This window comes from Populus trichocarpa, chromosome 12, assembly GCF_000002775.5.
Source record: "Populus trichocarpa isolate Nisqually-1 chromosome 12, P.trichocarpa_v4.1, whole genome shotgun sequence".
Lineage (NCBI taxonomy): Eukaryota > Viridiplantae > Streptophyta > Magnoliopsida > Malpighiales > Salicaceae > Populus > Populus trichocarpa.
In genome coordinates this window covers 3021844-3039276 of record NC_037296.2, presented here as the reverse complement: position 1 = coordinate 3039276, position 17433 = coordinate 3021844, and the positions used below count along the sequence as shown (strand labels likewise).

At 36.2% G+C, this 17433-nt stretch overlaps 1 protein-coding gene and 1 long non-coding RNA gene across 4 annotated transcripts; one reads left to right on the top strand and one right to left on the bottom strand.

Annotated features, from left to right (window-relative positions):
* Positions 1-124: 124 nt before the first annotated feature.
* Positions 125-15615, bottom strand: LOC7489801 (ABC transporter C family member 10-like). Of its 3 annotated transcripts, XM_052445848.1 has the most exons (12): positions 15418-15613; positions 12955-15028; positions 12423-12743; positions 12255-12341; positions 11583-12170; positions 11327-11491; positions 10910-11204; positions 10566-10780; positions 10180-10485; positions 10007-10070; positions 9676-9915; positions 8982-9408 (listed from the first exon to the last, which is right to left on the bottom strand). In XM_052445848.1, the coding sequence occupies exons 2-12, from the start codon at positions 14995-14997 to the stop codon at positions 9296-9298; spliced, it is 4437 nt and encodes a 1478-aa protein (XP_052301808.1). In that variant the 5' UTR covers positions 14998-15028; positions 15418-15613; the 3' UTR covers positions 8982-9295. The 3 variants fall into 3 exon arrangements, with proteins under 3 accessions (XP_052301807.1, XP_052301806.1, XP_052301808.1); XM_052445847.1 differs by lacking the exons at positions 8982-9408; positions 9676-9915; positions 10007-10070; ... (7 more) ...; positions 12955-15028; positions 15418-15613 and adding exons at positions 125-665; positions 1046-1285; positions 1375-1438; ... (6 more) ...; positions 3884-4204; positions 4409-7036; XM_052445846.1 differs by lacking the exons at positions 8982-9408; positions 9676-9915 and adding an exon at positions 552-1285 and having other exon boundaries at positions 15418-15615.
* On the top strand, positions 3028-11745 carry LOC127904084 (uncharacterized). The gene is made up of 2 exons (XR_008056914.1): positions 3028-3076; positions 11630-11745. It is a non-coding gene; the product is annotated as an uncharacterized LOC127904084 (long non-coding RNA).
* Positions 15616-17433: the final 1818 nt, after the last annotated feature.

Genomic DNA, 17433 nt, shown 5'->3' with positions numbered 1-17433 from the left:
AGTTTACACAACAACAGTTTTTCTCTTTTTTTTTTTTTGTGTGGAGAATTACCATATTTATTGAAAAATTGCTGTGCCTTGGAATTTGCAGACCTAAGTGGCAATAAACTGTACGGATAGATGCTTGAGATTAAGAGACTCGTTAAGATTAAAGAAGATGAAAGTGAAGTGTAATATAACACGAGCACTTGCATCGTGACTATTACTATGAAAATAATTAGCATTCACCGACTTAAATGCATGAAAGAATTCATGCTCATGATGGTGGATGCAGAGGAAAGATTAAAGTTTGTGGACTCTCTCTCCATATAAATATTCTTCAATTTTCACCTCCGAGGAATAAGAAGAATTAAGCTCTTGAAACTCGTGGAAAATGGCCAATTATATTCAATTGCCCCGTAGAAATTAGCAAGCTTGATGTTTGAAAACAGGTCAGAACACAGTGTTGTTGCAATACTATAGATCCTACTTCATTCCCGGCCCTGGAATATCCTTCTTTTTGCTGCCAAGCCAGTGCGAATTGTGAAGATACATGAGAAATAATCGTCAGCTTGAATGTGATTCTGCTGCGTGTAAATGAGACCAGTACTCCTTCACAAGCTGACGAAATACCGAGCCTTCCTTCTTCATTAACTTCGTTGGCTCATCGTACTCGACTAGTTTTCCTGAAATGCAACAGAAACAGCTCACTGGTGCATCTTGGAATTTCTTTTGATAGCTCTACATTAGTCTCTTTCTTGAGTGATAAGTTGGGTTTTATCTTTTGTTTTATGAAATGGAAGCCAAGTAGAGGTTTGGCAATAAATCTCTTTGTAGCTCTGGTATTTTGGGGTGAGGCGACTCCAGAAAAAGAAGCCTCTACCAATGTTTTGCACGGCATGGATGAATGATCAGCTCCTACATTTAACTGCATTAAGAATTTCTAGATGCGAGTATCTTACAGTGGGCAACAATTTACAGCGAATCAGCCAAGTCACGGAGGAGCAGGACACAAATCGATATTGAAGAGCATTTTTTAGATAAAAATTGAAGCAGGCAAACCTACCATCGCTGATGGCAAGCACCATTGTGCAATCCATCACGGTTGGTATCCTATGAGCTACTATGATCACAGTGCAATCCGAAAACTCTGTCCGAATAGTCTTCTGCAAAATCAAGTCGGTTGCATTATCAATTGATGCAGTTGCTTCATCAAGCACCAATATCCTACTTCTCCTCAAAAGGGCACGACCCAAGCAAAATAGTTGTCTCTGCCCCATGCTCCAATTTGATCCGTCTTCCACAACTGTAGCAGGTTGCTCATCATTGACTGAACATTACAATCAAAAGAATACATAAACACATTATTTACTCTATATATGAAAGAAAACATACCTAAAGAATCTAAACCCTGGTCCTTCTCCTGAACAGCCTCTTGAAGCTGACACTTTCCCAGAACCTAAAAAATTCGAAACAGAATTTTCAAGTTAGAAAGCTTGCCGATAGAGAATGTATGCCTCATTTAGTGGTTTATTGGCAATCGTCACTAGATTGAATGTGTGCAACGAATCAGAAAGTTACCTCCCATAACTCCTGGTTAGTATGTTGTGATAATGGGTCCAAATTGTATCTCACAGTCCCGTTAAAGAGAGTAGGATCTTGTGGTATTATTCCAAATCGTGATCTCAGATCATGAAGTCCGACCTTAGAGATGTCAATGCCATCTACAACGATTTTTCCTCCAGCTGGTTCTACCAGTCGAAATAGAGCACCAATAAGAGTTGTCTTCCCACTGCCGGTTTGACCAACAATACCAATCTTGTGTCCTCCTTCAAACGTGCAACTGATTCCTTGAAGAACTAGCGGCGTGTCAGTTCTATATCTGATCTGTTTGATATTTGAGCTCTTTCAGTATGTTAGCCCTTATAAGTAGTTTCATTAAACACCAATAAAACATAGACGTAAAACTTACCTGCAAATCACAAATATCCACTTTACCCACTGCTGGCCAATTGGATGGAGGACGATTATCTTCTATCACCTCAGGGGCTTCACTTGGTACATGTATGTATTGATTCAGCCTTTCAACTGAAATGATGTAATTTGCTAACATGCATTGGTTTTGGATCGAAGACACCATGGAAATATTTAATGAAAGTCCATAGGAAAGTGCCATTCCAATAAATCCTGCAATAATGGAAGTTGATATTACTTTAATTATTGTATACCAGTGTCAGAACTAGAAAGTTCCTAATATTTTATTTTATGTTAAAAAACAGTTGACAAAAAGTGACGAATGTCCTATATCTCAACACGGAAGTTTATATATGCTCACCAGAGCTAAAAGTTCCCGGAGGAAGCAAAACCATGCAGAGTGCTGCAGAGGCAAGGACACATGCACTGAATGTTTCAAGGCGTTGAATCAACCACTCATTTGCAGCAAAATTGTGAAAGAAAGGAGTAGCGTTGATGTCAATGAGGTTAAGGTTTTTTTCAAAGAAACGTTCTTCCTCCTCGAAGGCCCTTATTGTCATGGCTCCTGCAACAGATTCAGCTAAATGATTTGCCACTAAGGACTTGGTTGTGCCATTGATCCGCATCATCTCTTTAGCAGAGGCAAAGTAATATCTCTGTAGATAAGAACCACATAATCTTTAAATCCACTTTATAAAGGTAAAAACTAACTTCAATGGCAGTGCCCCTCAAAAGAAAGAGATCAGAAACGAATATTGCCACTATTCAGTCATACAATCAATGAATAAAAACCACTACTATAAGTGCATAACAAGAATACCTGTAAGCGAATAGCCAAATAAACCATTGGTATGGAGATAAACAGGACTTGCCAGGTAATAACAGCCAGTACTACCAGGTTACTATACGCGTTTGTGGTTGAACCAACAACAAAGATGAAACTGAAAGAAACATCAAGATCGACAATGCTCAGGTCTGACGCAACCTATGAGACATAAAAAAAAACACAGGACAGATCAATTAGCTATGCATCATCTCTCATGAAGAAAACAACAATTTCTGGGTGCGATGCTAACCCGACTCAGTATTCTTCCAAGAGGTGTGGAGTCATAGAAAGACATAGGTGCACGAAAAAGAGAATTTAGTAGCTGGGAAAATAATGACTTCGATGATTGAATACCCAAAACAACTACAGATATAGATCTACAGAGCAAGAAAAGCATTGAAATAATTCCGATACACAAATAGACCGCGATTAACCGCAATGTGCTAACATGAGGATCATCAACATTAGTTGCCATCCATGAGTTCTGCGATATCTGACCAATGGCAAACAACAGGTGACTGAATGCCGCCAGGGAAAAGTACAAGTATCCTTTGTTTTGATTCAGGTACTGGATATAAGGCTTAAACCCTGTGTCTCCCACTTCTTTTTCTTCCTGCTTAATCAGTTGATCTCCTTGAGACGTTCTATGCTGCTTCTCTATATGACTATTCTTGATCTCCCTAGCAGGTAATCCTTCTCTTTGTGGATCATTACCTTCAGTAAGCCTTTCAGAACCGGCTGTTTCTTTGTGTGCATTGACAAGGCCCTGAAATTCTTGGCTTGAGGACAATAGCTGATGATAAGGAGCTGCTTGTAGTATTTCTCCAACAGCCATCAACTGTTAAATAAAAGAGAAAGTGAAGTTTAATAAGCGATGGAATTGCAGTGAGTGTCTAATTATTTCCTGGGTGACTAAAAAAAAGTATACTGACCATAACAGAGTCGAAAGCCGGCAAGAAATCAACTTGATGCGTCACAAGCAGGACTGTTTTCCCTGAAAGTGCTCCCATGATATATTCCTGCCAAGAATTATGTTAGATTTTTCACGAAAGGCTAATAACTAAGAAGTGGAGACAAGGCTTGCTCTTAAGAAAACTTGATTACATTAAATAAGCTTGTTGCAGTGTGTGCATCCACAGCACTGAAAGGATCATCCAAGAGATATATATCTGCATTCTGATAGAGAGCACGGGCAAGTTGAATTCGCTGCTTTTGACCACCACTCAAATTGACTCCTCTTTCACCTATTTCAGTAAGATCACCATAAGGAAGCAACTCAAGGTCCTTTACCAAGGAGCAGTGCTCAAGTGTGTCTTGGTATAGTTGTCCATCCATTTCAGACCCGAACAAAATGTTCTCTTGTATGGTTCCTGTCTGGATCCAAGCTGTTTGCGACACATAGGCAACCCTCCCATATACTTGAATCTGCAGATCATAGAAATTGAAAAGAGTTTCTCATTAGCAAAAGGACAATTGTTTCACTCGTGAAAGAGTGAATCCGATTACCTGAATCAAAGCACATCAGTTCTTAAAAAACACAAAAAGCTAGAAGATCATTGCGACATATACTGAAGAGAAAGTTATCCAAGGATTGAAATGTAAGTTTGGCGGCAAAGTTGGTAAACTTACCGTTCCCTGTGTAAGTGGAACTTCTCCAAGAATTGCTGCTAGAAGGGTTGACTTGCCTGAGCCAACTTCTCCACATACGGCCACCTTTTCACCATGCCTCATCTCTAAACTCACATTTCTCAGTGTGGGCTTTGATGGATTCTCTTCCCATGAAAAATCAGCTGACTTGATTAAAACAGAACGTTTCACAGTCCCCTTGTTACACTTTTGCCGAGTATTTCCACTCTGCAACTCTGGTGCCTCGAGAAATGTCGCAATACGTGCAAAAGCAACCTTTGCTTGAATGACCACTCCAATAACATCAGAGATTGATCTAATTGGGTCTTGAACAAGACGCAAAGCCGCGATAAAGGTGAAAACATTATTAGCATGCAGAGGTATTTTCAGGAAATAGCATGCCCCGAAGGTAGCAGCAGAGATCAATACAGGAGAAGACCATAAGAGAAAACTATTATAGGCTTTGCGCATTTGCACTGCTGACAACCATTTATACTCCACCGCTCTCAGATTTTCTATGGCATTCTTAAAATGGGTTTCCCAAGCATATAATTTCAATACCTTCATGTTAACCAGAGCCTCATTGCAAGCCTTCAATCTCTCATCTTGTGCCGCCATAAGCTTAGACTGAAACTTATGTTGTAACTTTGCTATTGGAGTGTTGCACAACACAGTGATTATTATAACCACTAAGGCAGCAAATGTTGCAAGCCCCACTGCACGGTAAAGAATTAAAAGAGAAACGAAGATCTGCAAGCTTGTTGTCCATGTCTGATGAAACCAGAAGGGAAACTCACCTATCCTGTAAGCATCGACAGTAACATAGTTCATTATTTCACCACCCGAGTGCATCAACCTGCCAAGATTGGATAACCTCAGTTGCTTCTTATATATTGCAGCCGTGAGCAAGGACCTTACTTTCAAACCAATAAGCCTGCTCCTAAAATACCATTGCCTTTGCGATAAGGACTCTAGGTTCTTTGAAAAGAAGAGCGTCAAGGCCAGTACATAACCTTCATACTTAAAACCTGCTTTCCCTTCAGCAACCAAAATGAAGGCATTAAGAAGTAGAGGCCCAGCTGATAAAGTAAGTATCTTTAGCAATGCAAAGAACCCAGAAATTAGAATTTCTTTCCAGTGGCACAATATAATTGTCCACAAGAGAGATGGTTGAGATGATTCAGCTTGGTTTTGTTTGTTCAGTTGCTCCAAAAACTCCATATAACAGCTTTCTGCTCGGTCTACCTCTCGCAACTTTGGTATATCCTTATCCTCCAGAGTTTTCTCCCCGCCCTTTCTCATCAACGGATTCAACCACCAAAATGAAATTTTATTAAAGAATCCGGCTTCAGCAAACGGAGTAACTTGGACAGCAGAATCTGTTTTAATTGCACCATTGGCCTCGCCATTTAATGGTGCATATAGATCCCTTTCATCACTTCCTTCGTGATGATGTACCTTGCAAACACATAACAATAACAATATTGCTCCTGGAAAGGACAGGACATCCAAAGCTATCTTAACCAATATTCCTTTTCCTAAAATGACACTGTATATGGATAAAGCACAGACAATTACAGCAAACAAGAAGGCAAGGATGGACAGTAGTCGCAATAGCATTCTGTGAAGATGCTTCCCTCGAAGGCTTATGTTTAAACACACTAAAAGCCATGTAAACCCCTGAAACAACACCACAAGCCAACTTTTCAAAGGAAAGGCGGTTTGTTTTTTCCTCAGCTTCTCTTCTAAAATCCATATGCCCGAGCATAAGTACACAAATCCAATACAACCATTGAATATAGCAGAAACTATCTGTAGCCTTGAATAGCCTTGTAATCGAGGTGGGATTTTATCTATTTTTGGCGATGAAGAAGATTTTTGTATGAAAGTGAATAAGAGCATGATTAGAAGCAAAACATTGAAACAAATAATCAACGCGTGATTGATACATGAAGTTGGTTGAAACACCAGACTAGAACTAGATGGCTTTTCACCAATATTCAAATTGCCGGATCCCCCACAAAACACCATCCACAAGTCCTCCATTAGCTTTCCTTTCCTATTTACTTCTCAGCTTCTTCACTGGCATACAAGGTAAATAAGACTGGTCTGTGTTACAAGATAACTCATCAATTTATCAAATTTCCAGAATCATCCAACAACATATTTAGTAAACTTTGAAATTAAAAAAAAAAAAGCTTTCTGCACACACCCCAGAATGGTGAGTGCCATCAATTACAAAGAACCTAAAAAAGAAAGAAGAAGGTTCAGATATAGAAGACAAAAAGAAATTCTCAGAAAGTGATGCGTGTTTTTTTTCGAACAAATACATATCAGTTATGAAACTTTGGAAAAACCGTGGTCTGGTGTGGTGTGGGATGGAACAATGTACTGCGTCGTCATGGCTCACGTATGGCCTGTCTGTTTGACGTATGTTTTGTCTTTTGTCTTGTTTTCGGCTTTCCAACAAAGACGAGAGACCCTGTGGACCGATCAGTGTTCGTCATTTCTCTTCCTGGTTAGAACTACGGTTTCTTGCTCCATTCTACTTCCCACATGTAACATTACGACTTGTTTCTAGTTCATTAAATATATATCCTTTCTTCTTTGTTTTTCCTAATCTCAGAAAAATATTAGAAAAAAATATAAAAATTTTTTAGATATATAAAATCAATATAAAAAATATATCTTTAAAATGATTATATAAAAAATACTTTGTTTTAATTGGCATGTGACACGTATTAATTAAAAATACCCTTACCATCATATAAAAAATATTAAATTAGTCACAGGTTTATCTAAAGATTTTCTTGATTGAATTTTAAAGTATCACATATTCTTGATTAATTCATTCCAGTTATGTCAATAAGGTTTTTTCTTTTCTTTTTTCATGTGTGCGAGTGTGTGTTATTTTATGCAATAAACGACACCATTTTGAAGAGAATTTGACATCATTTGTCAAAATATTCCGATGTTTTTAGACAGAGAGAATCTATTCAGAAATTCCTACTCCCACGAGTGACAAAATTGAGAATTAAGTTATAAGCAGTGATAAAAATAAAATCTTTCTAGATTATTAGATTATTACTAGGTGAATAATATGTTCGTTTGTTACAATATAAAAAATATTTTTTACTTAAAAATATATTAAAAAAATTATTTTTAATATTAATACATCAAAACAATCTAAAATCACAAATAAAAAAATAATTTAAAACAATAAAAATCAAGACTTTTTTTTACCAAGCCAACCTATGATTTTTGACAAGTCTTGCATACTCTTATTCTAAATACTCATCATAAGGTGTATAATATATTTTAAAAGTATTTTTTAATTAAAAATAAATTAAAATAATATATATTTTAATTTTTTAATTTTTGATATGAACATATCAAAACAATTAAAAAATATAAATTTACTATTTTTTTCAAATAAAAAAACAATTTAAAAAATAGGAGTTAATATAATACCAAATGAGCAGTAAGAGGGTATTTGAGACAATGATAATGACAGTTTTTTAAAGTATTTTTACTTGAAAACATATTAAAATAATAATTTTTTATTTTTTTAAATTTATTTTTAACATTAATACATCAAAATAAAATTAAAATATATAAAAAAATTAAAATAAAACAAATCAAAATTTCTTAGGAGACTAAAGAGTAGTTTGGTACAACATTGAAAGATATTTTTTCCTTAAAAATATATTAAAATAATATTTTTTTAAAAAAATTATTTTTGATATTAGCACATCAAAATAATCTAAAAATATAAATAAAAAATTAATTTAAACAATAAAAATCAAGAATTGTTTTTGACCCAACCAACTTGCGATTTCCAACAAGTCTTGCGTACTCTTATTCTGAATACTCACGTATAATATTTTTTAAAAATATTTGTTAATTAAAAATATATTAAAATTATTTTTTTAGATTTGATATGAGCATATAAAATAATTAAAAAACATAAATTTTATATTTTTTCAAGTAAAAAATAATTTTAAAAATAGATGCTAACACAATAACAAATGAGCTGTTAGAGGATATTTAAGACAATGATAATAACAGTTTTTCAAAGTGATTTTTGTTTGAAAATATATTAAAATAATATTTTTTTTATTTTTAAAATTTTATTTTTAATATTAATACATTAAAATAATTAATGTATTGATATTAAAAAATTAAAATTAAAATTTCTTAAAACATAAAATTTCTTAAAACTATTTAAAATTTCTTAAAACTATTTTATATGATATGAGCATATAAAATAATTAAACATAAAACAAATTAAAATTTCTTAAAACTCTAGTTGCACCGCTGCTACAAATGTGCTTTAAAGTCTCGTCGGATACAAAATGGATTAATTTTAAATAAATTAAGCTTTTAATTATTATACGCATGAAACTAAAATTCATGAGGAGGGATCACAATACAGTGATTAAAATATACTGAAAATGAAGAGAAAGTTTTATGATCATATTTTTGTTTTTTTGTAAATAAAAATCGAGGTTTATTAACTATGAATGGTCTTTTTTATTTATTTATTTTACCGATTTTCAGAAATTAAGAATATGTATAAATAAGATGACTGCATAGGAAACAACTCATAAAACAGGCAAGTCTGCACCATGTAAATCAGAATAGCCAAGCTCTTGACACCAGACATTCAATTTCCCTGTAGAAACTAACAAGCTTGATGTTTGAATACAGTTACAAAACTAAGGAGATAGGAAATTATGTTCCCTTTTCCAATCTTCCTCCTTGCCCCTACAGTATTCATTGTTGCAACACTATACATCCTTCTTCCTACCTGGCCCTGGAACCCTTTATCTTTGCTGCCAAGCCAAGGGTGGATTGTGGAAAGGGATGCATGAGAAATGATCGTCAGCTTCAATGTGATTCTGCTGCGTGTAAATGAGACCAGTACTCCTTCACAAGCTGTCCAAATAGTGAACCTTCCGTCTTCATTAAGTTCCTTGGCTCGTCGTACTCGACTAGTTTTCCTGAAATAGAACAGAAATTGAAAATTCTTCTGAGATAGCTCTCATGAAGTTATAGCTACAGTCGAGCTGTTTCCTAGGTGTTGAGATGTGTTGATCTATTGTTTTATCAAGTCGAATCCAAGAAGAGGACTACACTGAGACTTTCTTCTACTTGAGATTTGAAGTGGGCATCTAATTAATGCAATCAGCCAAATCACTGACATGCAGGGGGAAAATTCATGTTGAAGAGCATTCTTTAGATAAGAATTGAAGGAAAGAAAAACTTACCATCACTAATGGCAAGTACCATTGAGCAATCCATCACCGTCGGTATCCTGTGAGCTACTGTGATCACAGTGCAATCTGAAAATTCAGTCCGGATAGTCTTTTGCAAAATCAAGTCAGTAGCGTTATCAATTGATGCAGTTGCTTCATCAAGCACCAATACCCTGCTTCTCCTTAAAAGGGCACGGCCCAAGCAAAATAATTGTCTCTGCCCCATGCTCCAATTTGATCCGTCTTCCACAACTGTGTAGCACGTTGTTAATCATTTACTAACCTTTACGATCAAAAGCATACACTCATCATTGACTTTCCATGTAGGAAAAGGAAAACATACCTAGAGAATCTAGACCCTGCTTTTTCTCTTGCACAGCCTCTTGAAGCTGACACTTTCCAAGAACCTACAAAATAAGAAACAAAATTTCCAGTTGCAGGCAGAAAATAACGCTTCCAGTGGTTCATTGGCAATTATTACTAGATTCAAAATGCGAAATGAACTGGAAAAATTACCTCCCATATCTCCTGGTCAGTATGCTGGGATAAGGGATCCAAGTTGTACCTCACTGTCCCGTTAAAGAGAGTAGGATCTTGAGGTATTATTCCGAATCGTGACCTCAGATCATGAAGTCCAATCTTAGAGATGTCTATTCCATCTACAATGATCTTTCCTCCAGTTGGTTCCACCAGTCGGAATAGAGCACCAATAAGAGTAGTCTTCCCACTGCCGGTTCGACCAACAATACCAATCTTGTGACCTCCTTCAAATGTGCAACTGATTCCTCGAAGAACTAGTGGTGTGCCAGGCCTATATCTAATCTGTTTCAAATCAAACTTTTCTCAGTCTGCTAGTCTTCATCAATTGTCTCATTAAACATAAATCAAAAGGAAAAACTTACCTGCAGATCACAAATATCCACTTTACCCACTGCTGGCCAATCAGATGGAGGACGGTTATCTTCTACCACCTCTGGGGCTTCACTTGGTATATGCATGTATTGATTCAGCCTTTCAACCGAAATGATGTAATTTGCTACCATGCACTGGTTTTGAATTGACATCACGAAGGACATATTTAATGAAAGTCCATACGAAAGTGCCATTCCAATAAATCCTGCAGCAATGAATGTAATTATTAAGTGTGTTGGACACAAAGGCCAGGACTTAGAGGCAGTTGGAGAACATTAAATCATATTCCAATGAGATAGTGATGAAAAGCATAACTCATCTTATATACGCTTACCAGAGCTAAAAGTTCCAGGGGGGAGCAAAACCACGCAGAGTGCTGCAGAGGCCAGAATAGCTGCACAGAATGTTTCAAGTCGTTGAATCAACCACTCATTTGCAGCAAAACTATGGAAGAAAGGACTAGCATTTATGTCAATGAGGTGAAGGTTTTTTGCAAAGAAACGTTCTTCCCCCTCAAAGGCCCTTATTGTCAAGGCTCCAGCTACAGATTCAGCTAAATGATTTGCCACTAAAGACTTGGTTGTGCCATTGATCCGCATCAACTCTTTTGCAGAGGCAAAGTAATATCTCTGTAGGTAATAACAAGATTGTTAGATCCTCTAATATAAAGATAAAATCAACTTCGATGGCAGTGCCCTCAAAAGAATGAATCGGGACAGAAGCCCCTATAGTAAGTGAACAACAAAATTACCTGTAAACGAATAGCCAGATAAACCATTGGTATGGAGACAAATAAAACTTGCCAGGTAACAACAGCGAGTACTCCCAGATTACTATAAGCATTTGTTGTTGCACCAACAGCAAATATCAAACTGAATGGAACATCAAGATCGACAATGCTCAGGTCTGACGCGACCTATGAGACATAAAAGAAAGACATGTCCAGATCAATTAGTTACACATCATCTCTCATAAAGAAGACAACATTTTCTGGGTGAGATGCTTACCCGACTCAGTATTCTTCCAAGAGGCGTGGAGTCGTAGAAAGACATAGGTGCACGAAAAAGAGAAAGTAGTAACTGGGAAAATAACGATTTTGATGATTGAAGACCCAAAACAACTGTAAAGATCGATCTACATAGCAAGAAAAGCATTGAGATAATTCCTATACTGAGATAGATCACAATTAAACGCAATGTGCTAACATGAGGATCATCAACATTAGCTGCCATCCAAGAGTTTTGCGATATCTGACCAGTCACAAATAGCAAGTGACCAAAAGACGCAAGAGAAAAGTACAAGTATCCTTTATTTTGATTCAGATACTCAATATAAGGCTTAAACCCGGTGTCTCCTATTTCTTTTTCTTCCTGCTTAATCAGTTGATCTCCTTGAGATGTTTTAAGCTGCTTCTCTTCATAACTCTTCTTGATCTCCCGGGCAGATGATCCTTGTCTTTGCAGAGCATTAGCTTCTGGAAGCCTTTCAGAACCAGCTGTTTCTTTGTGTGCATTGACAAGGTCCAGAAATTCTTGGCTTGAGGACAACAACTTATGATAAGGAGCTGCTTGTAGGATTTCTCCATCTGACATCAACTGTTTACGAAAATAAGCTATCTTATGGAATTACGGTGACTATCTAATTATTTCCGGGAATTGATAAAATCAAAGGATACTAACCATAACAGAGTCAAATGCTGGCAAGAAATCTACTTGATGTGTCACAAGCAAAACTGTTTTCCCCGAAAGTGCTCCCGTGATATATTCCTGCAAAGAATTATGTTAGATTTCATGGGAGGCTGGTGACTAAGAAGAGGAGACAAGGCACTCTTAGGAAATTTTAATTACATTAAATAAGCTCGTAGCAGTCTCTGCATCCACAGCGCTGAATGGATCATCCAAGAGATATATATCTGCGTTCTGATAGAGAGCTCGGGCTAGTTGAATTCGCTGCTTTTGACCACCACTCAAATTGACTCCTCTTTCACCTATTTCAGTAAGATCACCATAAGGAAGCAACTCAAGGTCCTTTACCAGTGAGCATCGCTCAAGTGTGTCTTGGTATCGTTGCCCATCCATTTCAGACCCGAATAAAATGCTCTCTTGTATCGTTCCCGTCTGGATCCAAGCTGTTTGCGAAACATAGGCGATCCTCCCATAAACCTGAATCTGTAGGTCATAAAATTCGAGACAAGTTTCTCATTAGAAAAATGACTGTTGTTTCACTCATGAAATAAAAAAACAGATTACCTCAATTCAGACACATCAGTTCTGAGAAAACAACAAAAAGCTAAGGATTGGAAATGCATGACAAAATAAATTCAACAAAGTTATCAAAGGATTGATATGTGTTTTGGCAATAAAAAGATAGTACACATACGGTTCCCTTTGTATGCGGAACTTCTCCGAGGATTGCTGCTAAAAGGGTTGACTTGCCAGATCCAACTTCTCCACAGACAGCCACCTTTTCACCAGGCATGATCTTTAAACTCACATTTCTCAATGTGGGCTTTGACGAATTCTCTTCCCATGAAAAATCAGCTGACTTGATTAAAACAGAATGGTTCACACTCCCTGTATTGCGCCTTTGTTGAACATTTCTACTCTGCAACTCTGGCGCTTCGAGAAACTTTACAATTCGAGCAAAAGCTACCTTTGCTTGAATGACAACTCCAATAACATCAGGGATTGATCTAATTGGTTCTTGAACGAGACGCAAAGTCGCCACAAAGGTGAAAACATTATTAGCATGCAGATGAATTTTCATGAAATAGCATGCCCCAAAGGTAACAGCAGAAACCAAAACAGGAGAAGACCAGAAGAGAAAACTATTATAGGCTTTGCGCATCTGCACTGCTGACAACCATTTATACTCCACCTCTCTCAAATTTTCTATGGCATTCTTAAAATGGGTTTCCCAAGCATATAATTTCAATACCTTCATGTTAACCAGAGCCTCGTTGCAAGCTTTCAATCTCTCATCTTGCGCCACCATAAGCTTAGACTGAAATTTATGTTGTAACTTTGCTAGTGGAGCGTTGCACAGCACGGTGATTATTATAACCACTAAGGCAGCAAAAGTTGCAAGTCCCATTGCTCGGTAAAGAATTACAAGAGAGATGCAGAGCTGCAAGCTTGTTGTCCATGTCTGATGAAACCAGAAGGGAAACTCACCTATCCTGTAGGCATCTACAGTAACATAGTTCATTACTTCACCACTCGAGTGCGTCAACCTACCAAGATTGGATAACTTCAGTTGCTTCTTGTATATTGCAGCCGTGAGCAAGGACTTTACTTTCAAACCAATAAGCCTGCTCCTAAAATACCATTGCCTTTGCGCTACGGACTCTAAGTTCTTTGAAAAAAAGAGCGTCAAAGCGAGTACATAACCTTCATACTTAAAACCTGCTTTCCCTTCAGCAACCAAAATGAAGGCATTAAGAAGTAGAGGCCCAGCTGACAAAGTAAGTATCTTTAGCAAAGCAAAGAGTCCAGAAATTAGAATCTCTTTCCAGTGGCAAAATATAATTATCCACAACAGAGATGGTTGAGATGATTCAGCTTGTTTATGCTTGTTCAGTTGCTCCAGAAACTCAAAATAACAGCTTTCTGCACGGTCTTCCAATCGCAGCTTTGGTATATCCTCATCCTCCAGAGTTTTCGCCTTGCCCATTTTCATCATTGGATTCAACCACCAAAATGACATTTTATTAAAGAATCCGGCTTCAGCAAACAGAGTAACTCTGACAACAGAATCTGTTCTACTTGCACCATTGGCCTCGCCATTTAATGGTGCATATAGGTCACTTTCACAACTCCCTTCATGTTTATATACCTTGTAAACACATACCAATAACAATATTGATCCTGGAAAGGACAGGACATCCAAAGCTACCTTAACCAATATTGCTTTTCCTAAAATGACACTGTATATGGAGAAAGCACCGACAATTCCAGCAAACAAGAAAGCAATTATGGACAACAGCCGCAAGGGAGTTCTTTGAAGATGCTTCCCTCGGAGGCTTATGGTTAAACCCACTAAAAGCCATGTAAACCCCTGAAACAACACCACTAACCAGCTTTTCAAAGGTAAGGCGGTCTGGTTTTTCCTCAACTGCTCTTCTAAAATCCATATGCCCAAGCACAAGTACACAAATCCAATACAACCATTGAATATAGCAGAAACTATCCGCAGCCTTGAATAGCCCCGAAATCGAGGTTGGATATTATCTTTTTTTGATGGTGAAGAAGATTTTTGTATGCAAGTGAGTAAGAGCATGGCTAGAAGCAAAACACTGAAACAAATAATCAACGCATGATTGACACATGAAGTTGGCTGAAACACCAGACTAGAACTAGATAGCTTTTCACCAATATCCAGATTGCCAGATTCCCCACAAAACACCATCCACAGGTCCTCCATTATCTTTCCTTTCCTTTTTACTTCTCAGCTTCTGCATTGGCATACAAGGTAATATAAACCGGTCTGTGTTCCAGGATAACTCATCAATCTATCAAATTTCTAAAATCGTCTAACAACTTGTTGTCAATGATTATTAGTTTTGAAATTGCATATTAAACAAAGAAAAGGCATTTTACACACACCCGACAATGACAAGCGCATCATAGAAAAGAACTAAAAAAGTTATGCAAACACAGAAGATTAAAGAAAACGTGGTCGTATAAAAGCAAGAAAATAGAAACATAAGGTAGAAAAGTAATGTCTCTTTAAGCCAGCAGAAAAAAGACCTTTTTAGTAAAAAGAATTCAGGGTACAAAGTGAAACCGACACAACAGTATTATATGACATTGTAAGAGGATAGGAAGTTCAAGAAACAAAAACCTGAAAATTGCACCAAACCCAAAATTCAAGCCAACAAAAATGACCATGCACCCTTTCTGTGTTGGCCAACGAATTGTTTAAAATCCAGAAACGTAAATGTTTTAGGGCTCTCTCAATCAAAATTCATAGAGAGAGTGATTAGTGTAGTAGTTTTTGAAGAGAGAATGAGAAATCTAAAAGAAAGAAAGGATTGTGGTGTGCAGTATGGAGCTGAGTCCTATGTCGTCATGGCTTACGTTTGATCTCTGAGTATGACATTTGTGTCTCTTGTCTTGTTTTTCGCTTTCCAACAAAGGCGTGGATCGTGTTGACCTCGATTACTCTTCTTCTCTTCGCTTGTTCTTCGTTAATTATTATTGTTTGTCTATTCTACTTCCCCCACTTGCTTCTATTTATTTGGACTCGTTTGTAATTCAAGAGCAAGATTCCACTTTGCTTCTGCTACGTGTTTTTGCTTTGTCTTCTTCTCTTTGTTTAAATTATTCCGACTAGATATTTCGGCTACGCCACTGAGAAGAAATTTAAGGCTAAGTAATTATTTTAAAAAAGTTTTAAAAATTTAATATTCAAGTCATGAGTTGATCAAGTTAAAGGTTAAAGAAATTCGGTTGATTTGTAAAAGTGAAAAAAATATTGAGATTTTAGTCATTGGATCAACTGCATTTGATAAAACAAATAAATAAAAAAGTAACAAATTAAAAAAAAAAGGATATTGTCGAAATTAAAGGAAAATATTAAAAAAAAAGGAAGAAACTCGTGTCAAACCAAGTTAATCTATCAAATTCACGATCCAAACATGAAATTAGGATAATTTTATAAAATAATAATAATAATAAAAATAAAAATAAAGAATGATTCAGAATTAATGTTAAAGAATTAATCTAAAATAAAATAATTTAAAAAAATAATGAAGCATATTCAAAATAATTCTCCAAACTCATGACTCAGACCATCATAATAGGATTATTCTATAGAAGATAAATTCAAAAAAATAATGACTCAATAATATTAATAAACTAAATGTTGAGAGATGAAATTAGAAAAAAAATATTAATTTAAAAAAACATAAAAACTAAAAATAAAAAAGTCTATTACAAAACCCAACTTAACTAAGCGGGTTGACTTATGAACCATGTAATTTGATGCCTAAGCCAGGTTAAGTCCCAAAAATTAAAGAGACAAATGAACTGGTTTGAGGGGTCAAAATCTTGAGTTGATCAATAACATGATTAGCTAGTAGAACATCAAGTCAAAGCCCATTTAATTTTTTCTCTATTATTTTCGTATCAGATTAATATATTTTTTAGCTGAATAAAAAATCAAATGATTAGTTAGGTGAAAATCATGTCAAAACCCGTTGATTTTTATTATTATTATTATTTTATCAAATTAATATTATTTTTACTTTTTATACAATAAAAAATCTGATTGTCCCAATAACTTTAGTCATTCCACCCAACTTGTAATATAAGACATAACAAGGATGGATTCTCATGCCAGATTTTAAAATTATAATAAAAAATAAATATTAAATATAATATAAAAATTCAATAAAATTAAATAACTATGGATGATTTAAAAATAAAATAAAATTAATCAGTAAGATTACTATGTACACATAAATAAGATTTTATATTATGTTGTTGGTGGAGGATCCCTCGTGTTTGCTTATTATTATATTCACGAGGGTGAGATTCTTTGGATTTTAACGTTGACAATCCATGATTTGATGTTGGCGCTTTTCTTTTTAGCTACACTGTGCTTGATTTTATTTTTTTTTTTTTTTTTTTGATTTACGTGTGGTGTCCGGGCCAGCTTACGCGCACCACGACTATTCCCCACGGCCCACTGGACATCCTGCAAGCCCAGGAGCAGGTAAGGCACCGCGGGGGTGACAGGCGTGCACATAGAGGGTCGAACCCGGGACAGGGACGGAACAAGTCACACTGTTGACCACAGCAGCTAGACCCTCAAGTGCCACTGTGCTTGATTTTATTTGGACGGAAAGGAAGTCCA